The sequence below is a fragment of the Podarcis bocagei genome (genome assembly GCF_964188305.1).
Source record: "Podarcis bocagei genome assembly, chromosome: Z".
Classification (NCBI taxonomy): domain Eukaryota; kingdom Metazoa; phylum Chordata; class Lepidosauria; order Squamata; family Lacertidae; genus Podarcis; species Podarcis bocagei.
This window is the reverse complement of record NC_138140.1, coordinates 21,968,767-21,994,637: the sequence shown is the minus strand read 5'-3', so window position 1 is coordinate 21,994,637 and position 25,871 is coordinate 21,968,767. Positions and strand designations below refer to the sequence as shown.

The window sequence follows — 25,871 nt, the reverse complement described above, 5'->3', positions numbered from 1 at the left end:
CTTTCACCTGGTAGCAGCCAAAGCATTCAAAGGAAAAGGTGGGCCAAAAGAGAGTCATTGGACTTTGCTGCACCTCCTTCGCACTACATGACCCATGGAAGCTAGGGTGCAATGACAGGCAGCAGCACGTAAAATAAATAATATACATACGCCTCACTCCCAGTCACATCTAGGTTGGTACACACTCTAACAACACACTGTTCTGCTTTTTATTTGGTAGCACATTCAGCTTCATGAGTCAGTATATGAAGAAACCAGACCCAGTCATGGTGGAATAATATTACACCATACATAGAGCATTAATGCGCTGTAATGGATAAGCATTTCAGAGTGTGGCATGGGGTACAAGAATTAAAACCACTACAAGCCCCAAATAATAAAAGTGTATTATGAGTAGGTTAACCACAATGAATCTATTTCCTCACAATGCCAGAATGTCTAATGGAGGGAAATATAAGCCCTGAGGAGATTCAATGCTTTATTGTGAGTCACACCCCATTCTAATTCAATCTATAGGAAACCATCAGGCCAGACATCTAAGAACAGATAGGAGAGTTTGTCACCAAGGTAGAAAGCTTCGTTGGCTCTAACTCAACCTTTTGCCAACTGGTGCCCTCCAGATGTTTAAGATAATAATTCCCATCAGCCTCAGACAGGAGAGTCATTTCCTGCGATTATGGGAGTTATAGCGCAGCAACACCTACAGGGAACATGGCATAGTGCTCTCCTCCTCCATGAACCTGTCCAATCCTCATTGAAAGCTATCCAAGTTTGTGGCCGTCACTGCCTCCTGGGGGAGCAAGTTCCCTAGGTAGACTATGTGCTGTGTGAATGAGTCATTTATTTTATCCTTCACTATCTTTTATTTAGGGACACGGGTGGTACTGTGGGTTAAACCACAGAGCCTAGGACTTGCCGATCAGAAGGTTGGCGGTTCGAATCCCCGCGACGAGGTGAGCTCCTGTTGCTCGGTCCCTGCTCCTGCCAACCTAGCAGTTTGAAAGCACATTAAAGTGCAAGTAGATAAATAGGTACTGCTCCGGTGGGAAGGTAAATGGTGTTTCCGTGCGCTGCTTTGGTTCGCCAGAAGCAGCTTAGTCATGCTAGCCCCATGACCCGGAAGCTGTACACCGGCTCCCTTGGCCAATAAAGCGAGATGAGTGCCGCAACCCCAGAGTCGGTCACAACTGGACCTAATGGTCAGGGGTCCCTTTACCTTTTTATCTTTTATTTACCTTGCATCTTACATCTCACCCGTGTATTTGGTTGCTGTGGCTAGCTGCACCTACTAGCCTTAACAGCAAAGGCGGCTCCGCACATTGTTATTTATTGCTCATTCCTCATCATTCAATATCCAATTCCACACAGACAAAAATGCTTCAGATGATACAGTTTGTAAATGGATGGTCTACTTACCTGGTCAAACAGCTGCTTCCCTGTGGTGTTGGGCTGGATGGCAAACTCCAGCTCAGCATCCATGGTGGTAACTCGGACAGTAATCTGGAATATAAAATAGGAGGGTAGAATTAGAATCCAGATGCCTCATGAAAATCCATCCACCCATCCAGCAGCATGAGCCAAAATTTCTTTTTTACTATAAAATATTTATATGCTGCTATTTCATAAAACATCAAAGTGGCTTACAATGAAAGTACATGTTCAAAACTCCCATTGTTCTAGGCGCATTTTGCGACAGGGAATTTCATCAGCGCATGCAGTTTCTGAGCTCTGGGCACAGCACTACGCCTAAGATTTCAGATTAAAACTGCAGAGTGGAAGGAAATGAGGATCTTTTTCTGCCTCCCCACTTCCAGCTACAGTGGTGCCTCGCAAGACGAAATTAATTCGTTCCGCGAGTTTTTTCGTCTAGCGAATTTTTTGTCTTGTGAAGCACGAAATCCCATAGGAATGCATTGAAATTCAATTAATGCGTTCCTATGGTCAAAAAAAGTCCAAACAAAGCCAAATTTGGTACAAGAAGAGTTTATTAAGTGCTCTTTAAAGTCACACATACTGTAAAGAGCATTTCAAAAATTGAAGGAACAATAAATTAAGTTTCTAAACATGACAGAAAAAGTTTAAAAATCAACAAAGTGTACAGTACATTTTCTAAGACTCTGGGGGACAACTCAAAGAAGGTTCCTCTTCCACTCTTTGCTTCTTGCTGAAGAACCCCCTCCCCAACTGTTCCCCCAGCCACCCACCACACAGAAATTCAAATCCAGATTTTTTTTAAAAAAACAGCAGAGTGGCCCAATGGTCACAGAAAATCATAAAAATGCAGAAAAAAACCACACAAGCTTCCAGATTCTTGCAAACCCCTCCTCAACTGTTTCCCCAGCCACCCACCACACAGAAATTCAAACCCATATTTTTTTTAAAAAAACAGCAGAGTGGCCCAATGGTCACAGAAAATCATAAAAATGCAGAAAAAAGCACACAAGCTTCCAGATTCTTGCAAACCCTTCCCCAACACCAAGTCCTTGAATTCCAAACCCCCCAACCCAAAATCCAACCCCCCAAAAAAAAGTTTTAAAAGAAGTTTTGGAAAAGCTTCAAAAATCACCAAAGTCTTCAAAAACCTCAAAAAAGGCTACCGCACCGCGTTCTATGAGTTGCTCCTCGAAGTCAAGTCGCAACTGTATTAACGGTGTTAAGAAAAAGGAAACAAACTTGCAAGACGTTTTCGTTTTTCGTCTTGCGAAGCAAGCCCATAGGGAAATTCGTCTTGCGAAGCAGCTCAAAAAACGGAAAACCCTTTCGTCTAGCGAGTTTTCCATCTTGCGAGGCATTCATCTTGCGGGGCACCACTGTACTCTCTGAAGACTGGAAAAGAGACCCTCTTAAGAATATATGGGGGGGCAGGGGAAGGAGAAGACCATGTAAAAAATGAACATATTATTTTAGCTGCAGTTCATTCATTTTCAGCTTTGTATTCTTGTTATTTTAAAAAAGCGTGCCTTGACATTCTGTTGTTGCGCTCAAAACCTAGGATTAAGGAGCCATTTAGCTCCTAGCTTTCATATCTCAGTTTCTAACACTGAAGCCATACAGTAAAAAGAAAAGAAAAGATTAAAATCAGACATTGATTAACCATTGTGAAAAGACGTAGTCTCAATTACCTGCATAGGCCTTGGCAGAAAAGAAAAGTTTGCAGCAGCAGTTTAAAAATTGAAACAGTCTGTATTGAATGACCGAAACTCATCTCCATCATCTCAAAAATGTACTGGATCAGCTTTCCCCAACCTGTTGCCCTCCAGATGTTTTGGGCAACTTTCATCAGCTCCAGCCACCATGGACAATGGCTGATGTGAACTGCAATCCAAAACAGCTGGAGGGCAAAGAGGTTGGAGGGAATTAAATGGACACACTTTGGAGAATGAGAAAGCAAACCTGCATATCAGAGTAAGAAGCAGTTTTGTGCTATGAAAAGCAATACATTCCTATCAAATATTAAGAATATATTTAAATCTCTTTCCAAGTTCAATAATATGCAATCAAGCAAGATTCTGTACAGCCATTGGTGGATCCAGGGGATCCAGGTGGCATGGGCTCGTGGCTCTTGCAAAGTGGGTCACCCTAAGCAGCTGCCAAAGGAGGTGCAACTGGCCTTTCATTCTGGAACAAAGAGGCAGAGATTAAACTAGAAGGTGGCTTTCCGAAGTTCCAGGGTGGCCATACCCATTTCCCTTCAAATACCCCCTCTTGGAGCATTCTTCTCCACAGGATGTTCTTGGAGGGGGAGATACTGAGGGACGCGGGTGGTGCTGTGCTCTAAACCACTGAGCCTCTTGGGCTTGCTGATCAGAAGGTCGGCGGTTTGAATCCATGTGATGGGGTGAGCTCCCATTGGTCTGTCCTAGCTTCTGCCAACCTAGCAGTTCAAAAGCATACCAGTGCAAGTAGATAAATAAGTACCACTCTGGCGGGAAGGTAAACTGTCTCCATGCACTCTGGCACTCGTCACAGCATGCCATTTTGCCAGAAGTGGTTTAGTCATGCTGGCCACATGATCAGGAAAGCTGTCTGTGGACAAACGCCAGCTCCCTCAGACTGAAAGTGAGATGAGTGCCGCACCCCATAGTCACCTTTAACCGTCTAGGGTTGTTGGTTTTTTTTACCTTTTACGTTACTGTCCAGTGAGATACTGGAATGACTTTTCAGTTTCACCTGCCCATGCAAGTTTGTTTTATACTAGCCGGTTTCTTCACTGGCACTCAATTAATAAGTTGGCTTGGCAGCTATGGTTGGATTTGTAAAGAGGTCAGCAGTAGGAGTGCTACATTAATACAGAGGGCTACACCAAAGTTAATACTATTTGCAACCTACATTTGTGGAGCCTCCACGCACAATGTGCTTTGTGCCGAAAGACATAAACATTATTCTTTCTAAAGCGAATGAAATCTAAGTTGTTTTTCAGTAACACCAGCAGTCCCTAACCTTTTCAGAATCAGGGTGCACTTTTACACCAAGCATGCATGTGGAAGCCCTTTTCTTAAGCTTTTCCCATAGAGGTGCATGGTGGTTGTTCTCCTGTTGTGACCCATCTTGGACCAGGCCATGACCCACTAGAGGGTCCCAACCCACCAATTGTAGACCAGTGGACTACACTAACATAGACAGTTCTCACCCTGTGGGACGCCTTGCCAATACAAGTTTGACAGGAGACATGCCCACTCATTTTTAGAAGTCTTCTATAAATTATATAACTTAGAAAGGGCTTTCAAACCTGAGTTTCTCTGCAAACCAGCTCTTACTGATAGATTTGATGTTTTTATCATTTTTATCGACCAACTGGCAAGGTCAGTGTTATCCTCCTTCCTGCAGCATTGTCTTAAACTAGGCTACTTGAAGAACCCATGAGAATGTCAAAGCCAAGAGGTTCTCAACACTGACTCTTTTGGGACACCCACAGTAACACATGAAATATATAAATGCCTCCCTTAGATCAACACCGAGAGAACTCTGTTTGAAGAGTGCCCTGTGTCATTCAAGTTGAGCAAACTCTGTTACATGAGCTCACAACATACTTGGAAGGAGTTGAAGCAAAGAGCTTTCAGCAGAAGGAGATTGATTGGTTATCCACTCTTCACCCACACTGGCAAGCAACACAAAAGATTGTGTTGGCATTCAGTTCTTGGCTGAGTCTCGACATAGCCTGAGAAAAGGAGCTTCAGCAGCCTTTGGCACCTGCCCAGGCTCCTCTGCACAGACATCCATGCACTTTTAACAAAAGCCAGACTCCTTTACCACCTGGGTGCCTTTGACACACCAACATCTTTGCAGAAACAGGCCTTGTCCCTCTGCAGTTGAGCTCACTCTCCACTCATTGCAAGACATTGGCAGTAAAAGAGACCTTATAGCCCCACCAGAAGCAGCAAGAATCTTGTTAGAGTAATGATGGAGCAGTCATGGGCTGCTATGCCAGCGATCAATCACTACATAGCAAAGGTTAGGAGATGTGCCAAAAAAGCTGAATTGGAGATGCTTCCTTTCTGAATTAGGTAGGAGCCTATTTGCCAGTGATTACATAGACATGTAGATTTGGTATGTTTAGCCTGGAAAAGAGGAGATTGAAAAGAGATAAAACAGGTAAGCTTTTAAGAAACAAGACATGGATTGTATGCTCATCTGCTAGGTGGCTCATGGTTTACTGAACAAAACATGGTTAAAACAAACCATTGTTTCATGTGCTTATACTTGATGTGTGTTTGCAGATATTAAGATAAAAAAACAGTGTCACTGCAGAAGCATTCCAGGGTTTAGAATATTTAAGAATCAGCTCAAAGTATTGCAAGACACAACTGTTTTGGCAAAGGATACTTTGCAAGCCTGCCTCAGGAATTTGCAACATGTCTTAAGGAGCATCACAGACTTTCCTAGAAACTCATCAAGTGGCTTTGAGCAATCTAGACCTTCACAATATGGACCTACCTTAGCAAGTTATCATGACAGCCTTCAAAGTATGTTAATGCCTGCTGCAAATTCCAGAACACACTTTGAAAACAGCAAGTTCCATCATCCCTGAGCACTGGCTATGCTGGCTGGGACTGATGGGAGCTAGTGGCTGACATTGGGTGGGGGGCACATCTTAGCCACACCCCGTTTAGAGATTGCAAATGAGTGGGACCGTCAAACTTCCCACAAACATTTGTGCTACCTCTCCATAATTCCCCCCACCCCCATTTAAGGAGTTCTGCTGGGCCATCCACAGTGCAGTCAAGAAGCACCACAATGGACCGTGACATCTGCAAGATTGCAGCTTGCTGCTGCATCCTCTGCATCCAGAGCCTCTGTCCCTTTGAAAGTTTCAAGACATGCTCCCTGCATTCAGTCAAGGCTTCATAAACTGGAAGGCCAGAGATTTCTGCATGGATACCCACAGTATAAGTCAGGCATGTCCAAAGTCCGTGGCATGTCCTGGTGAAAAAAGCTCAACAACTTCAATCCTAAAAAACTTCATCAAATCTGGCCCTCTGTGAAAAAGGTTTGGGCACCCCTGGTATAAGTGTTTGATTGTTCATTAACTATTTCATATGGTCTCACATAGGAAAGGAAGCCTCTGGCTAGAAGTTTTAACATTTGAATTTTTAAAGGCAAACATTTGTCTCCCATTTTCTGAAATATCCTCAAAATAGAAGCAATTTTTTAAAAAAAAGAAGTTACAAGCAAGCCTAAAAGAGCCTGAACCAACAGATATTCACAGGGAAGGAACAGGCATTTTATTTTGGTAGTTTTAACACTTTTGTAGTTTACTTCAACACAGAAAGATGGCTATGGAGGAATATTGTTACCTGATGCCATATATTTTCATCCCACCCTTTTTCTCCAAGGAACTCAAGGTGGCATATATGGTTCACCCCATCCTCATTCAATCCCCACAGCAACCCTGTGAAGTAGGATAGGCCAAGAGTGACTGGCCCCAAGTCACCCAATGAGCTTCATGACCAAATGGGGATTTGAACCCTGGTCTCTCCCAGGCCCTATTCTGACATTCTAACCACTACACCAACAATGCACAGCTAAGCACTGAAACTGCTGTGCAGAGTCATTCTGCAGAGGATGGAGTATATGTTTTAAGCTGTTCCAGCCACGAAAATTGGAAGGTAGCAGCACTGGTTCTCCAAGGTTGGCGACAAAATATTTTCAAGAGGCATTTCTTTGCTCCCATGGTGTAAACAGCACCTCGTTGGCCCTACTGTTGTTGGAGCCAGCAGGTTTTTCTAACAATGCAAAGTGTGCAGAAATCTGTTGACCAGAAGCGGGTGGGGGTGGGGGGAACGATCCCTCTTTCAAAGTGCTGTCAACTCTGGAGGCAGGGAGAGGAACAAACAACTATTTGCCTGCCAAAACAACTCTGAACACACACCCTGAGGAGTGGGAACAAAGAACACTGTCTAGCTGGCTTATGACATCAGTTACAAAAAAGAGCAAGGAGTCTAGATTCTTCTTGTTGCCCACTGGTGAGCAGCTGCCCCACCATTCATGCCTCCTGTAGGGCACGGTGGGGGTGGGAAAGGGTGAGGGCTTTGATTCTAGAAATGCTTCTGCAATGGACTGTTCAGATCTGTGTATGGCCAAGGACAACACCATGGTGAAAACTGGGTCTTGTTTATTGCATTTATGTCCCACCTTTTCCTCCAAGGAGCTCAATGCGGCATGCAGCCTTGTGGAGTTTTCTGCCACACAAGCTGGTTATGGTCTCTGGCTTAGATTAATAAATAACCATATGAATGTAAGAAAAGCCCTGCTGGATCAGGCCAAGGGCCCATGACTCTTCTCACAGGGGCCAAACAAATGGCTGTAGGAAGCCAGGAAACAAGATTTGAGCGCAAGAGCCCTCTTCCCTCCTGGGGCTTCAAGCAACAAAGACTGAGGGGTCATCCAGACTTCCTTTTGTGCCACATTTCTAGGCACAGGTCCAAGCTTTAAAAACCTCCATTCCAGAGTGAGCTTTTTCTTTTTTTTTGGTCCCAGCACTTTCTCTGGGAAAACCCCCCGCATTTTACCGCTGAATGAGAGTAAATGGCAATTGTATTTTCCATGGATTGTTGTTGCTCCACTTCAGTGGTAAAACACTGGTTTTCTCAAGGAAAGCACCAGGACAAAAAAAACCACAAACCACTCTGACACTCTAAATCATGTACCTATGCCTGGGAAGCCACCAGTACAAAAGGAATTCTGGATGACTCCTCAGCCTGCAAATAACTATTTAGCCATGATAGGACCTCCAAGCTCAGAGAAAGTATGCTTCTAGCTGTAGATACCTGGAGAAGGAGTCTATGCTGTTGCTTTGCTCACTGGCTTCTCAGAAGAGAACTTTTAACTGGCTTGTCACTGGAAACAAAAAACTAGGCCCAATGGTTGTATCAACACCACCCCGCCACTGATTCAGGCCGTTGTATGGGAATACCCACTATGTATGTATGTATACATGCATGCATGTATATAAAGTAGTGCCATCTACTACAGGAAAACTTAACATCCAACACCCAGAGAGCAATTTCAAATAACTACATGAGTGTGTGATCACCTGCTATAGAGTACAAGCTATAGGAACACCAAAATTCGGCTAGGTAGGAGCCTCCCCTTCATGGGAAAAAGTCTCATTTATCCATCAAGCCAGCAGAACTTTGGAGAGTCCCTCAGTGACCTGGTGCAGCCTCAGGATTATTTTCTTGCACAACCTTCCAATATATGCAGCAACATGATTTCACCCCCAGCTCCCCAAGACCTGATCTCCCAGAGGCTTCCAAGGATCAGGAGAAGTATGCCCTCCCCATCCAGAATGGGAGCTCCAGGAATACTTACAGGCATTTGCCCACGTTTCCAATCGCCAGCCCTTCTCCGCAACTCTCCTTTGGTATTTTATGTGCCAGCAGAGAGAGGGCGGGGGCACCCTGGGTCATATGAAAGTGCTTGCAATTGCTGAAGGGATTACAGTTTAATTAAATCAAACCTCCTGTAAAGGGGGGGTTTTCAGATCCCTAAGCTAATCAGGAAACAGAACACCAGATGGAAGTTGCTCCCAAGGTTCGGAGCAGAACCCTGTTGCAACCAGCAGAGAACAGGCTTAACCCTCCACTTGGCTGCCTTGGGAAGGATCCCAAGAAGTTGAGCTCATGATATGACACCCATGGTCCCCCCCCCCCCCCCGCTCTGTTCCTACAGTAGAAGTGGCAGAGAAGGCTGTCAGCCACGGCGAAGGCCATGCGCTGCTGCCACTGCCAGAGGCAGTAATGCTTCTGAATGCCAGTTGCTGGAAGCCTCAGGAGGGGAAGCTGGTTCTCGTGCTCAGCTCCTGGTTGCGGGTTTCCCTCTGGGGCATCTGGTTGGCCCCTGTGAGAACAGGGTGCTGGACTTAGTGGGCCCCTCCTGGCCTTATCCAGCAGGCTCTCCTCACTCAGAAAAAGGCCAAGATTGGCGAGTTTGTTTGCTTGTTTTTACACTCCAACATTGGGAACATAGAAGCAGTTGCAAAGCATGAAATGGTGGTGGAAGAAGAAGAGAAATGTTAAATGGTGCGCTTCACAGCTGCCTACATGGCTACCTAAAACTTCCTTCCCATTAGCCTCTTTCAGTCATTCCTGCCTATTGCTGCCAATAATTTGGCTTGACTACCCTAAACAGCTGCAAACCACATTTCATTTGCAAGCCTATATATATTTACCTGGCAGTGAATCCTACTGAACCAAGTAGGGTTTTACTTCCAAGTAGACATGTGTAGGATTGAACATATGAGCATATTTTAAATGCTCCACAAGCAAAGTGTCTGGACTTTCCATTAAGACACTGAATAAGGCAGGTTTGGAATAAAAGAGTTGGACTAGATGACCCTCTTTGGCCTCTTCCAAATCTATGGTTCCATTATTCTAAAGTGTGGAAGCTGACCACTCTATTTGGCGGTCCCAGAATTCCTCCACAGGACTGACTCTTTGCCCTGAAAAAAGGAAATAATTCCAATATTGCAAAAAAAAAAAAAGGATTTTATAGTAGAACAGAACATGCCAGGGTAAGGACATAAGAGGCCACTTCAGGATGTAGAGAGCTTTCAAGGGTGTTCATGCCAGAGATGCTTTCAGACTTTTCCTTAGAAGCTGTAAAGAGCTCCTTGAAAACTCTCTTGGTTGTCTGATCCACTAACAGAGACAAAGCACCCTTTCTGTGTGGCTTTCCAACATTGTCCATTTTCTGGAACCAACTGAAAACCTTCCTCTTCCTAAACTTGGGTCTCCAGCTGTTTTTGGACTACAACTCCCTTTATTCCTAGGTAGCAGGACCAGTAGTCAGGGATGATGGGAATTGTAGTCCAAAAACTACTGGAGATCTTATGATTAGATATTGATAATAATTTAGGATGCACTGCAATGCTCATTGCAGATATCTATGTGTAGCTTTTCAGCTAGGTCTACTCTTTTCTGCGCATGTACATGGAAAATGATTTGTCAGAGTTCTCCAGTTCCTTCTTTCAGGGCTGTGTTTTTCCTGAAGTTCCACTGTATGCAACAGAACACACACCATTCTCTTGAAATGGAAGTGCCTTGCATTTTCAGTGTTCCTCGGTGCTTAGCTTTGGAACATACAGAACATCCCCTCCTCTGTGTCCTTCCACACACCTTCTCCAGAGGTATCCTAGAAGCCCATCCTCTGTGTTTGACTCACCTCCTTTCCCATTGATTGGCTCTGGTCAGCACAAAGCGTGAGAAGGCTTCTGAGTGACTAAAAAGCTCTCCATCCCTGCTGATTGGGTGGCTCTAGGACACTGGAGACAGGGGACCCAGCTGCAGAAATAGTTAATGGCTCTTCGCCCTCTTGTGGCCCCAGACAACTCCACCACTGGTACCACACAGGTATTAGATTTGCACATGGCACCAGAATTTAGCATCCCACAGTCCTCTGCTTCTACTGTGGCTAGAAGCTTCCCAAGTAATGCTTAAGATATGAGCAAGCAATATGAAGCAGCAGAGGAGGTCTCCCTCCTGCGGCACAGGCCTGACTTGCTGCCTATGCTGTGTTTCCTCTGTTTCCTGTTTCAGTCGGCTGGAAGGCTATTATACTCCGTGACTCACAAGAGACAACCATGTGTACAGGAAGATGCCCCATAGTGCCCCTCTTGCAAAGTAAGATTAGCCCCCACCAGCCAAAGCTAAATACCCTCTTTACACACGCGGACACACACATGCGCACGCCTTGCAAAACCTCAAGCCAGGTTCACTAAGCCTCTCAAGATGCACATTTGAGTACTGGGGTCAAGTTTACTTGTGTGGATCATGGAAACATCCATCATAATTGTTTTTGCTTTGTATTAGGAAGCAGGCTCTAGTGATCAGGGCTAGGAAGTCACAGCAAAGCTGTTCCAGCGAAGGGCGTGCTCTTGTGACACTCAAGTTCATATATTTATGGCACTGCTTTTTGAAACACTTATTCATGAACTTGTGCAAGGATCCAATTCCTCTATTTTTGCCATTTCCTTTCTCGCAAATAGAATCTTCAAGCACCCTCCCCTCGCTTTCCTGTCACTGTTTCAAGAGATAACAGATGCTTTGGGCTTGGATTTATTTATTTTATTTAAGGCAGGCATTTAGAAGAATGGTTTGCAAAAAGCCAATTTGGTCATGGTGACATTTTGGTTAGCTCAGAGAAAAACAAAACAAAACAGCAGTTTAGACTGACAAGCAACTCCCCCTTGGGATACTCTATTCTTGGCCCCGAACTGGCACAAATTCTGAATTTTAAAGAGTAAAGACAGGACATGGCTGGTCTTGGTTCCAAACCACCTCCACCACATTCAGTTTATATGTGTGGTTCCCTAGCAGAGCTGAATCCGAACTGTGAAAATGGTATCTATAGAAGATGCAATAGTAAGGAACTCAATACGACCACTATCATCTCCATTTCCTTGGCCACCAGCACAAGTCTTACGAATTTTTAGAATTACTACTCTTTGCCTTTGTATAAAAGAGAAGCTTTCACAGTCCCATTGTTTTTGTTTTAAATAAAGTGCAAGAATAAATAGAAATGGTTGAACATAAAAACATAAGATGAGCCTACAGGACCAGGCCAATGGCCCATGTAGTTCAGCATCCTGTTATCACAGTGGCCAACCAGATGCCTGTGGGAAATGAGCAAGCAAGCACAAGAGCAACACTCTTGCCCACCCTCCAAATAATAATACAGTGGTGCCTCGCAAGATGAAAAGAATCCGTTCCGCGAGTCTCTTCGTCTTGCGGTTTTTTTGTCTTGCGAAGCAAGCCCATTAGCGGCTTAGCGGATTAACGCTATTAGCGGCTTAGCGGATCAGCTGTTAAGCGGCTTAGCGGATCAGCTGATAAGCGGCTTAGTGGATCAGCTGTTAAGCGGCTTAGCGGCTTAGGATCAGCTGATAAGCAGCTTAGCGGCTTGGGGAAAAGGGGGGGGGAGGAAAAAAACCCACAGGAACTCGCAAGACATTTTCGTCTTGCGAAGCAAGCCCATACGAAATTCGTTTTGCGAAGCACCTCCAAAATGGAAAACGCTTTCGTCTAGCGGGTTTTCCGTCTTGTGAGGCATTCGTCTTGCGGGGCACCACTGTAATAATAATAGTGATTTTATTACCTATATGCTGCCCACCTGACTGTGTTGCCCCAGCCACTCTGGGAAACCATACTGGTTGGAGCTGATTGCAGTACAATCAATCTGGAAGGTGTCCAATTGGTGAAGGCCGCTTGAGGGGTTTCTGGGGGGAGAAGATGGACTGAACATCTTCTATCAACAGCTCATTGACCGAGATAATTACGTGAGGATTAATGATAGCCAAGCAGTAAATCTTGGGTTATTGAATTCGCTCTTGATAAATAGAGTGAACAAGGAATTAACCTCTGTTGCTCTGAACAAGCTGTTTTTCATGCTGGGAGACAAGAGGTTTTGTGGAACCCTGACAAGGGTGAGTGACTTGGAGAGGAGGAATTTTCATCTTGCCCTCAAACCACATAACAGCTTCCCTTTCTCCAATTACCTTCAAGACTGCTAAAAATAACAACTGAAGGGGTTATATGTCTGCCGGTTAAAATTTACATCTGGAGTGTGAGCTAACTTCTGGCTGAAGAAGAGGTGGTTATTAAAAGACTAAAAGCAAAACAAAGGGCATGTTCTAATTGTACAGTGATACCTCGGGTTAAGAACTTAATTCGTTCTGGAGGTCCGTTCTTAACCTGAAACTGTTCTTAACCTGAGGTACCACTTTAGCTAATGGGGCCTCCCCGCTGCTGCCGCCGTGCTGCCACTGCATGATTTTTGTTCTCATCCTGAAGCAAAGTTTTTAACCCAAGGTACTATTTCTGGGTTAGCAGAGTCTGTAACCTGAAGCATCTGTAACCTTAAGCGTCTGTAACCCGAGGTACCACTGTATTGCGTTTGATTGTGACTTCCAACATAATATAACAGAACACAGCTGTAACTGTAGTTCAAGAACACCTGGTTGGGAAAAGCTGCTACAAGTAATATACAGAACTGTTAAGTCCCTATCTTACGGGGAACTGAACTTTGCCATAAAGGAAGGGCCATATCTCAGAGGTAGAGCATCTTCCTTGCATGCAGAATGTCCCAGGTTCAATTCCCAACAGCATCTCCAGATTGGGCTGGAAGAGAGTCCTTGTCCGAAACCCAGACAGCCACTGCTGGACAATGCTGAGGTAGGTGGACCAATGGGATCTGATTCACTTTAAGGGACCTTCCTATGTGCTTATGTTCCCAAACTGCCCTGGGATGAAGGTTGAAGCATGTAACTGTAGTTTTCTTTTTTGAAAAATGAATAAACAACTGAACAGGTCACTTTCACTGTAGTGTTGTGGTTAAAATGTTGGACTGGGACCTGACAGACCAGGGTTCAAACCCCCGATCAGCCATGAAGCTTGCTGGGTGAGCTTGCACCAGTCAGTGCCTGAAGGCCTACCTCACAGGGATGTTGCGTATATAAAATGCAGGGGGGAGGGAGAACTATGTACACCACCTTGAGTTCCTTGAAGAAAGCTGGAATATAAATGTAATAAGCAAATGAACTGGAAATAAAAAAAGAAGCTGACTTTAAGTCATGTGTCCTAACAGAAGGGTTTTTAGATGGACAGATGCAGTCGTGAAATCGCTCATAGGGTAAGGCTTAAAATACCACATATTTTTTTAAAGGCAGAGACCTGGGTGGGGCATGCCAAAAACTTGGACTTGCTCATTGCTTCTTGTTGAGTAACTGCCCAGCAGGCAAACTGCTCGGAAACAACGAACCGTTACTCACTAGGCCTGCCCAGACTATGAGGTCTATCTATTCCAAATATATCTTTAGCCAGAAATGGTTAGATCAGGGAAATCTGTTTCCAAGAGCATTCTAATGTTTAAGCTCCAAATCCTCATGGTTGTTTTTTTTTTAAAAAAAGCAGCAAGAGGGACTCGTGTGTGAGCGTATAGCTCCACATCTCTGCAGACAAGGAACTGCTGCCCTTTTCCTCTGGGAGGGATGCTGTGTTTTCTGGAAAGAGAAAGTGCTCTGCCACACCACTCCTGATATCACATACAGTGGTACCTCGGGTGGTGGCAGCGCATCGGCAGCAGGAGGCCCCATTAGCTAAAGTGGTGCTTCAGGTTAAGAACAGTTTCAGGTTAAGAACTTAATTCGTTCTGGAGGTCCGTTCTTCACCTGAAACTGTTCTTAACCTGAAGCACCACTTTAGGTAATGGGGCCTCCCGCTGCTGCTGCGCCACCAGAGCACGATTTCTGTTCTCATCCTGAAGCAAAGTTCTTAACCCAAGGTACTATTTCTGGGTTAGCGGAGTCTGTAACCTGAAGCGTCTGTAACCTGAAGTGTATGTAACCCGAGGTAATGCTGTACTTCCTACATTCCCCATGTTGTATTTTGGGACGGTTAATACATGGGAAGTACATCCTGGAAAAGAGTGGTATGCTGTGGCACAGGGTTCAATCCTGCGCTGGAATTACCTGCACCTATAGCCTTGGCTCCTTTAGACATGCACTACCCAGCACTTCTTGCATTAGCCATTCAGAGGCAGTCAGAGGCGATTGCCGTGTGTAAACCTGTGGCTCACAGCTCCTTGGGGCATTCAGGAGAAGCAGAGCTCTCTGCTGAGTGTACAGTTGGTTTTCTAATACAGCTTTCCTGTCCTATAATGGACTCATGCAGATGTCTGCACATCAGCCTATTCTGGATGTCTAAGAAATCTAGCCTTTCAGGAGTTTAGTGAAGTCATCCTTTGCCTGCTGCGATTCCACTTCCATTACTGAACACGCCCTAAATGTTTCCTATACGCAACGCTGGAAAAGGGACAGAGTAAGCTATGTTACTCTGACTTGGAAAAATAAAAGGCAAGTTTATGGGTGGGGCCAATTTCAGAGCAAGACATGCTTATTACTTCTTCATTTTAACTCCACTCAAAGCAGGATTTCAAGCTGTGGTTCTCTCTCTCTCCCCCCCCCTCTTTTTTTGGCATTAATATCCCATGTTTTCCTCCAAGGAGCTCAAGTTGGCTTGCACAGTTCTCTTCCCCCTCCTCATTTACTCCCCACAACTTCCCAGTGAAGTAGGATAGTCTGAGAGGCAGTGATTGGCCCAAGGGCACCCAGTTAGCTTTATGGCCAGATGGGAGTTTGAACCCTGATCTCCCAAGTCCTAATCCTGACACTGAAACCACCGTATGCAACCTTATATAAATATTATTTGTATATCCTACCTTCTTCAAGGAGCTCAAAATGGAATACATGGTTCCCCCCTTCCTCCTGTAATCCTCATAACAACCCTGTGAGGTGGTTTAGGCTGGCAGCCCAAGATAAGTATGGTGTTTCCTGCTTGGCAGGGGGTTGAACTCGATGGCCCTTGTGGTCTATTCCAACTCTATGATTCTATGATTCTATAAGTGTGAGGTAGTTTTGGCCCAAGCTCTCCCAGTAACCTTCATCATGGCCATGTGGGGATATTAACCCTGGTCTCCCAAGTCATAGTCCGACACTCTAGAACCACTGGCTCTCAAAAGTTGATCCGCCACCATATGCATCCAGGCCCAGAACCAGTGAGGTTACGTTGCAAGCTACTGTAGTCCAGGTTCACATGTGCAGCAATCAAGTGATGGTAACACCATGAGAAAAAAGACTGGCCTCATGCCAGTTCACACCCTTCATGTGCAAATCACCTAGTGGTGTACCTGCCGTGAATCCAATTTCAGAGCAAAGAGAGGAAACTGAGCTGGCAGCAAAGCTCCACACATTCACAGTTCAGAGATTCTCAGAAGTCTGAGGGTTTCAGGTCACAGAAAGCTATTTGAAAGCCTCAGGCAGAGGGCCAAGAACTACTTTAAAATGCTTAGGTGTTAAAAGACACACCTATGTTGCTTTTTCTCTGAACAAGACCAGCTATATGTTGTACAATAACTGTTAAACATCAGCTTTCTGGATCAGATAATTCCTAGCAACATACAGCTGGATGCGCTTGAAAACTTAAGTCCATGAATTACCGTATTTTTCACTATATAAGACGTACCAGACCACAAGACGCACCTAGTTTTTGGAGGAGGAAAACAAGAAAAAAAATATTCTGAATCTCAGAAGCCAGAACAGCAAGAGGGATTGCTGTGCAGTGAAAGCAGCAATCCCTCTTGCTGTTCTGGCTTCTGGGATAGCTGTGCAGCCTGCATTCGCTCCCTAAGACGCACACACTTTTTAGGAGGGAAAAAGTGAGTCTTATAAAGCAAAAAACACGGTAAGACCATAACCCTTTCATTTAGCCTTACATATGGCACTTAAGATATATGCTGCCCCTGACTACAAAAGGTTTTGCTGAGCCGCTCTTGGTTAATACCTGGCAGGAGAATTTGCCCAGTACTTTTTGAGGTCTACTTAAGCACACAACCAATGCCACTGTGTTGTTGAGAATTCCACAGCTCAGGTTTGTTTTGCACAACCGACTTTTAGCCTGTACACCCTAGTGCAAAGCAACTTTGCACAACCAAAGTTTTGATTCCTGTATTACAGGGGGTTGGACTAGATTATTCTGGGGTACCTTGCAACTCTACCATTTTCGGATTCTATGAAAGCCGACTATGAAGGGTTGCCCTTACTGACTTCCAGAACCTTCAGGTGATGCAACTGGATCCTGCTTTATTTGTGTTATTCTTAAACTGGTGCCCACCAGAAGGCCTTCTTGAGGACAGGATAAAAATTAAGCAAGAGTGATTACCCCCCCAAACAAACCCCAACTCTGATGCCATTTTTAACACGAGTGAGGAGAGATTATAAATGGTGCAGTTCATATCTGAGAGAAGAGTAAATTTCTCCCTCAACATATTGAGTGTAGAGACATAAAGACAAAGTTAAACATATCATAGAATCATAGAAATGTAGAGTTGGAAGGGTCACCAGAGGGTAATCTAAGCCACCCCCCAGGAATGTAGGAATCACTGCTAAATAATCCCTGACAGATGGTCATCCAACATCTGCTTTAAAACCTCCAACGAAAAGAGTCCTTCACCTTCTGAGAGAGTCCTTTCCACTCTAACGACCTAGTGTTCTAGGCCCCATTGCAAAGAGAGCTTTCTTGAGGAAGACTAGAGCCACGTTATATGTTGGAAAACTCCAGCCAAATACTAAGCAGGCTGCCTAAGTAATCACTATGAAAACAAAAAGACAATGAATCCAGCTGGAAGAGTGGGCTGTTCTCCTACTGGCAGTGGCCAAAGGTTCCTTTAAAAAAGGGGTCCTTGTGCCAAATTCTACATGCCTGTTTTCCAGACTTGCATCACAGAAGTCCGACCAAAAAGGGAAAGTTAAAAATAAAGTCAAGTGCTTATCAAGTCAAAGTCAGCTCTGTTGCCTGCTTGCTATTTGAGCATTTCCATACAAATATGGTATCAACATTAGCCTGGAAGGGATTCAGCTGGTGGGAGGGAGAATGTGGTAAAATATGGTGGTTGTGTCAAATGGATTTGTTTTCTACCAACCTAGGTGGGTGGCCAATGGAGGAACTTAAAAAGCAAATGTTTTGGGAGACTGTAGATTTTGGCTCCATGCCCCCCCCCATGCACACAATATGGATACAGTGGTACCTCAGGTTAAGAACTTAATTCGTTCTGGAGGTCCGTTCTTACCCCGAAACTGTTCTTAACCTGAAGCACCACTTTAGCTAATGGGGCCTCCCGCTGCCGCGCGATTTCTGTTCTCATCCTGAAGCGAAGTTCTTAACCCAAGGTAGTATTTCTGGGTTAGCAGAGTCTGTAACCTGAAGCGTCTGTAACCTGAGGTACCACTGTATATCTGTCTCTGGGTAACTGCTGGTCTTTGTTTCCAGTATGAGGGCCAACTGCTCTCCAAGAATCATTGGTGTACTGTGAGGCTTGCAGCACCTAGCAGAGGCAAATCCAATAAAAATCTCCATTTTCAGGGCAAGTCCAAATGCTGATCTTAATCTTGAAGATCAAGCCAATGATCTCCCTGTGATTTTACCCCCTTTCTGCTGATTTGCTTAAGAGTCAATCTCACAAAGTCTTCTGGGGACTCAGAAGGTGGCTCACTATTTTGTGACATATTGATTGGTCCTACTAAGGCAGGCATGTCCAAAGTCCACTTTGGGGGCCTAATCCAGCCCCTGTGGCAGTTTATTTATTGGGGTCAAATCCTAAAAAGAGCTCAACAACTTTGGTTGCCCCTCACGCATGTTCACTTCATCAAAAAGTGATGATGAAAAAACTTTTTCTTTGAAAAAAGCTTGGGCACCAGTAGATTGAGCACTTTTCACCCTGGATTTTAATTAGAAGCTATGAAAGTCAATGGATGTGGGGGAGGCCCTTCTATGTGTCCCAGCTCCAAAAGAAGCACAAACGGTGGTGGTCAGAGAACTGGTGCCTGTTTGCTTTTTCCCCCTTCTCCCCACCAATCCCATTTCCCTTTTGCATCCTATCTTTTAGACTGAAAGCCTGAGGAGGGCACAGATTGCTATGCTTTCTAAGTTATCTTTGAACTGCTCTGACAGCCTTGTTTCAGCTGAAGAATGTTTAAAAGTGCTTTCAACAACAACAAAAACCCAAAACCCTAACAGACTTGAGTCAAGCGGCAATTTACTGTTTCACAACAAAAGACAGCAACTACACTTGGGAACTCCTTGCCTATTGAAGATGGGCGGGCACATTCACTGCACACTTTTCGGCACCTGCTAAAAACATTTTTGTTTAGACAAGTCTACCCAAATATTTAGGGATGCGGGTGACACTGTGGGTTAAACCACAGAGCCTAGGGCTTGCCGATCAGAAGGTCGGCAGTTCAAATCCCCGCAACGAGGTGAGCTCCCGTTGCTCAGTCCCTGCTCCTGCCAACCCAGCAGTTCGAAAGCACGTCAAAGTGCAAGTAGATAAATAGGCCTTTACCTTACCCAGACATTTAGAAAGCTGATGAAAGTTTTAGTCTGTTTTTAGTTTATTACTACCTTAACTTTTTGGAAGCCTTAAATTATTATTTCTGATTCTGCTTTTTGATAATATTATTGTTTTATCTTTTTTGTAAACTGCTTTGAGGGGGTGTGTGGTTGTTGTTGTTTTTTACAATCAAGTAGTGTATCACATTTTGTGAAATAAACAAGTGTTAAAAAACACCACACAGTTCCTGTGGACTGCGCAGCAAAGCCTGAGCTGTTTGTGATCACCCACAGTATGGATCCAGAAAAGCAGCCGCTCGTGGGACATGAAGACACCAAACTGGATTGCAGGGGAAAGTGCAAATAAATATTTCCATCAGGGTAAGGGGGTTGGGGTTGCATTAATTCATCAACCTGAAATGGATAATATTATTCAGTGTTCTTTTTAGAAATAGGAATTTTGGAGGAGAGGCACTTTCCCCTCTCAGCTGCATTTACAGAAACAAAAAGTCACATAACTGCACAGTTGCAGCCTTACCCAATTCTAGAAACTTAATCCTGCAGAGCAGAGGCTTTGAGAGATTTATTAGCTCAGTATTTTTGTAAAGTCCACAGCAAACAAAAGCTTACACATGATTTACAGGGCTCTGCTTCAACCCGTCATCTGGTCACAGGTGAAAAGGAAGACTAGGAAACTTAAACCTGGTTTTCTAAGTGCTCACAAGAGGAGGGAGAGAATGTCACTTGCACCAACAGAAGCTGTAGAGATCAGGACCGCTTGAAGGGGCAGATTACTGTTTAGATTTCTAGCAAAGTTCAGCTTTGTTAGAAACCACTTCCACTGAGACCACACACACACTTGGTAAAAAAAAAAATGCAGAGGGTGTCGCACACCAGTTTTCATGAGCACTTGCAAGTCTTATGCAGGATGTCACCCACTTAATCTGGCTCTTAAATCTGTTCTGCAGTCTCCAATGGTTTTTTTTTATTTTATTAAGAGAACATCTGGATTCATCTTTTTTGCTGGGTCTCTGCAGTTCTCTGCTACCTTGCAGGCAGAAACTCCAGAAGTTTCATGCCTGATCTTTCACCTTCTTACGAAATAGATCTTTCAGTGTGGCAGCACCCAAACTTCGAAACTCCCTGCCTATTGATATCAGACAAGTGCCTTCACTGTACTCTTTTCAATACCTGCTAAAATTATTTATGCTTAGGCAAGCCAGTCAAAATATACAGAATGTTGACATCTGGCTTCTAGCTTATCGTTGATCTTAGGGGTTGTTGTTGTTTTCTGTTTTATACTGTTGTTTTTAACTGCTTTTACTGATAATTGCATTGCTTTATTCTTTCAGTAAACCACTCTGAGATTATTGCGGGGGGTTTTCTTTTCTTTACACAATCAAATGGTACGTCCATTTTAATTAATAAATAAATAATATTAACACCATCACAGCCCCGCCCCCTACACCATAAATGTCTGAGAGTTGTACCTTCTCTGTGCTTCATTTTTTTTTTTTTTTGCATTGAAACAGGGCCAGCTTGGGGGTTCAATAGGTCCACTTGCCAAGCAACTCCACTCCCCCTTCCCTGTGGGCAATGGGTGGCCCCAGATTCTCTTTCATCCGATCCACCTGCCCATAAAAGTCAGCTGCCAGCAGATGGCATCCTCTCTGCAAACTGCAGAAAGAGAGGGAAGGAGGGAACAGCAATGCCAGAGGAAGCAGAAGCAGAATTGGTGCTGCTTCTGTGTGATAAAAGAATAGCAGCAAAAAGCCTGATCACAGAATCATAGGATCGTAGAATTAGAAGGGACCCCAAGGGTCATCTAGTCCAATCTCTTGCCATGATGTTTCTTGGCCTGCACTGAAATAAGCTTGCTGGGCTGGAGACATACCTGGAGCAGAGGCTCACGTGCCTATAGATTCTGCATCCTCGCTGGGTATAATAGCCAGCTCACAGGGGTTCTCTCCCAGGGTAGATAGAGGAAAGATGCAGGTAGGGAGCAGCTGAGTCTTCATGCCCCACTGTTACACCAAGAAAGGGAAATGGGCTGCAGTTTGAGTAAATGGAGCTGAGACTGGATGGTGATGCACCTCTACAGCATATCTAGACTGTATACAAAATGAGCAAGCTATAGAGTTAAGTGAAAGCACTTTTAAGGCAGAGTTTCTCACTGAGGAAAGCACACAGTTCACTCTCCCACTAAAATGATAGGAACTTTTAAGGTTTGCACATAACTTTAAACCATAGTTAAACAAAACTATGGTTTAGATGTTGATTGTGGGTGCTTTGCTGCTCCCCAACTGAGAAACTCCTCCCAGCCCAGCCCAACGAGGCTGATGGGAATTGTAGTCAAAATAAAGAAATGACTGGAGGGCACTGGGTTGGGGAAGTACCTGCAGCACACCACTTAAGGAGCTGGTTTTGGGGGTGGGGAGCATTAAGTACCATGCACCAGACGCTGCTCCCATGCACACATTATTTTATCTGAGCATCAGCATTCTGCGTTAACTTGTGCATGAGGCTCAGCGACTTTTCCCTTCAGGGAGAGCATCCCCAAGGGTAATTACAGTCAGTGTTAGAACTGGGTCAACTGCTGAATGGGAGCTGAATGGGAGCCAGAAACCAAAGGATCAACACAAAAGATCTACAGCACCATTGGAGAAATACCTCATTTTGAGGATGTGTTCACTCCGGGAGTAGCCAATGTGCTGCCCTCCAGATGTGTATTTGTCCCCAGCTCCTATCATAGAATTGTAGAGGTGGAACCCCCCGAAGGGTCATCTAGTCCAACCCCCTGCAATGCAGGGATCACAGCTAAAGAATACCTGACACCCAAGCGAGTGTGAGCAAAGGTCAGGAATGTTTGTAATCCAAAGCATTGGTGGGGGGAGGGGAGGCTGCTGCTTCTGCCCCTGGTCTATGGAGCACGGGAGAAAACAGCAGCACAGGCCTTACTGTACCATCCCCAGGTGGTTCCCAAGTGCTGCAGACATAGTTTTCATGTCAGCCCCTCGTATTTCAGCCATCTCCTACAGTATCTTAACCACTGGTTTATTTGTAAGAACGTAAGGAGAGCCTTGCTGGATCAAGCCAATGGCCCGTCTAGTCCGGCATTCTCTTGCTCACAGTGACAAATCAGAGGCCACAGTGGGAAACCTGCAAAGTAGGACCTGGGCACAAGAGCACTGTCTCCCCTCCTGTGATTCCCTGCAACTGGTATTCAGAAGCATTGCTGCCTCTGACTATGGAGGCAAAGCATAGCCAGCCTGGCTAGCAGACCTCAATAGCCCTCGCATCCAGGAATTTGTCTCGCCATTAATTTATTCAAGCCAACTTTTTTTGGGGGGGGGGGTATTTCCCTGCTTGGGTGTTGCCAGTGTTACATTTGTGGTGTTTTTGCTTACATTGTTATATGTATTTCGCTACATTTTATGATACTGTACCCACTTTCAGACTATCAGTTGTGACAAATGCCTTGAGTGAAGAGTACAGTATGTCTGCCCAACAAGTGTTCTATTACTCTAGCTCATGTGTTAAAGAGTTCAATAGTCTGTCTGTCTCTCTGAACAATGCTCTGGGGAACTCTGGAAGTTTATATGGTGCTCCTCAGTGAGGACAGGCTTCTCCAAAGGAGTCTGTATACCTTCCTATGTAATGCAGGAGGAATCAGCATTCCTTGGAGGCAGAGAATAGAAAATCCACAGTAGTTGCAGTTAACTGCCCAACAAGTTCAGGGTACAGCACCTCCAGAAGAGAAGTCTGTGTTCTGAGTCATGTCGCTCTGGCTTTCCACCTAAGAAGACTGGAGTCTTCACACAAACTACAATTCCCACCCACCATTAAAAGAGAGTTTGCAGTACCTGCCCCCTACCTCAAAATATCTTCTGCTACTGCAACTACCACATGGACACATCAGTCTCCACTCTTTCCTCCAGTAAAGAACTGAAGTGGTTTCCTTTGCAATGATTTGCCCAAGTGATTGATGCTGAATACTTGCAAGTCACATTTCGATTGTGGCAAGCAGGAGCTGGCGCAGAGCATCAGTACATAAGACTACAGCCAGCCAACCCCTCATGCTAGAAAACACCTCTTCTATGCTGTGCTTCCATTTCGGCTTCCTCCCATGGAGCCATGGTATTGCCGAAAGGCTGTGGCTCATTGGCAGATCACCTGCCTTGCATGCAGAAACTCCCAGGTTCAATCCCCAATGGCATCTCCAGGTACAGCAGGGAGAGGTGCCTGCCCAAAACCCTGGAGAGCCACTGGCCAGTCTGGGAGAATTATGGATCTGGGTGCTCCAACAGCAAAGGCTTTTTCACAGGGTTTTAAGTATCTGCATCTATTGCACATGAAGGCAGTTTGTGGAATTTGAAACACACACACACACACACAGGAGCTGCAGGTCCTGTAAAGAATAGCAGCAGTGCTAAACCTCATTCAGTACAGACACTGCAGTCATCAAGGATGCTACTTTACAAGTCAGGTAAAGGTAAAGGGCCCCTGACCATTAGGTCCAGTCGTGACCAACTCTGGGGTTGCGGCGCTCATCTCGCTTTATTGGCTGAGGGAGCCGGCATACAGCTTCTGGGTCATGTGGCCAGCATGACTAAGCTGCTTCTGGCAAACCAGAGCAGTGCATGGAAATGCCGTTTACCTTCCCGCTGGTGTGGTACCTATTTATCTACTTGCACTTTGATGTGCTTTCGAACTGCTAGGTTGGCAGGAGCAGGGACCAAACAATGGGAGCTCACCCCATCGCGGGGATTCGAACCGCTGACCTTCTGATCAGCAAGTCCTAGACTTATATTAAACCATTTGCAGAGACTGGTGCATTATATTTACAGAATTTAAGAGGTCTTCTACCACCTGACTGAGGCAAGTTTTTCCACCTTTGCTGTAATGCCTGGCTCTTTATTGGGGGAATAACTGCCTTGAGGAAACTAAAAACAGTTCACAGGTCAGAGAACTTGTTAGCTCCCTGACATTATGCATCTGTTATCTTCAGAAGGGTTATTTTCAAAATATTTTGCTTCATGAAAACAGAACTACTGCTATCTTAAGAGAATTTAGATTTCAGGTTAGAATATTTTGCTTGAAACTCAAATTAAGAAGGTATGCCTTCCTGATCTAACTGCAAAGGTTTGTGTGCCAATGTGAACTCTTCGCATGGTTTATTTCTATAGATTATGGCACGAGTAAAAGTTGGCATAATTTGAGATTCCCCATTGAGAACTTTTTTTTTTTTTTTAATAAATTTTTATTGGTTTTACAGCATTTTTAAAAAAAAACAAACAAACATAAAACAAAACAAACATACAAAATAATTTCAAAGATATTTTCATAAACCTCTTTTCTTGGACTTCCCCATACCCCCCCTCTATGCATCCCAATGTCCATATTTGAACTAGCAACTCCCAGTTGTTACTTTCTAATCTCTGCCGTCTTAGTCCTCCTTTATTATCTAACCTTGTATCCCTGTACCCTGTTACTTCTAGCAACCACAACATTTTAACATTCGTTGAGTTTATAGTAGTCCTTAAGGTAGCTTTTAAATTTTTTCCATTCTTCTTCTACCATCTCTTTGCGTTGGTCACGGATTCTGCCTGTCATCTCAGCCAGTGTCATATAGTCCATCACTTTCATCTGCCATTCTTCCACCATTGAGAACTTTTTTTGACCATGGTACAAGTCCTTATTTCCAGTGCCTTGGAAGGCTTCCCAATGTTAATACCTTATGCAAAGATCAGCACAAGTAATCTGGCTACTGGCAAAATTTAATTTACAACGCCTGTAAAAAGAAGGGGTTCCACACACACAACATAATCTGCCAAGCTCAGGAAACAAGCAAAGATACCCAGATTAGTCATTTCTCACTAGGATTATATTCTTTCAACTACCAACTATGTAAGGTAAACAGAATAATTTAACAGACAATACTTTAACAGGACAGAAACAAAAGAACAGTAGAATATATAGGTATAATGATAAATGACTCATCTATTTCATGTCCTCTCCAAGGACAAGTAATGGCTCAGAATAGAATAAAACCACAGACTCATAGAATTGTGGAGTTGAAAGAGACCCTAAGGGTCATCCAGCCAATTCCACTGCAATACAGGAACCTCTCCTCTCTGTTTCCTCTTTTGCAGGTTAAACATACCCAACTGCCTCAACCATTCTTCATAAGGCTTGGTTTCCAGACCCTTGATCATCTTGGCCACTGTCCTCTACACACGTTCCAGCTTGTCAATATCCTTCTTAAATTGAAGTGCTCAGTACTAGGCACAAGACTCCAGGTGTGGTCTGACCAAGGCAGAATACAGCAGAACTATGACTTTCTTTGATCAGGACACTAGACTTCTGTTGATGCAGTCTATAACAGCATTAGCCTGTTTTGCTGCTGCATGACATGGCTGACTCACTTTAGCTTATGAGCTACTAAGACCCCTAGATCCTTTTCACATGTGTTGATGGCAAGCCATGTGTCCC

At 44.4% G+C, this 25,871-nt stretch overlaps 1 protein-coding gene across 1 annotated transcript in view; it reads right to left on the bottom strand.

Annotated features, from left to right (window-relative positions):
- The window catches only part of MSN (moesin), an 87,192-nt gene that overhangs the window by 44,658 nt on the left and 16,663 nt on the right, over positions 1-25,871 (bottom strand). Inside the window, exon 2 of the mRNA XM_081178771.1 lies at positions 1,417-1,500. Within this exon, the coding sequence (XP_081034897.1) occupies positions 1,417-1,500 (84 nt within the window). The remainder of the gene's footprint in view (positions 1-1,416; positions 1,501-25,871) is intronic.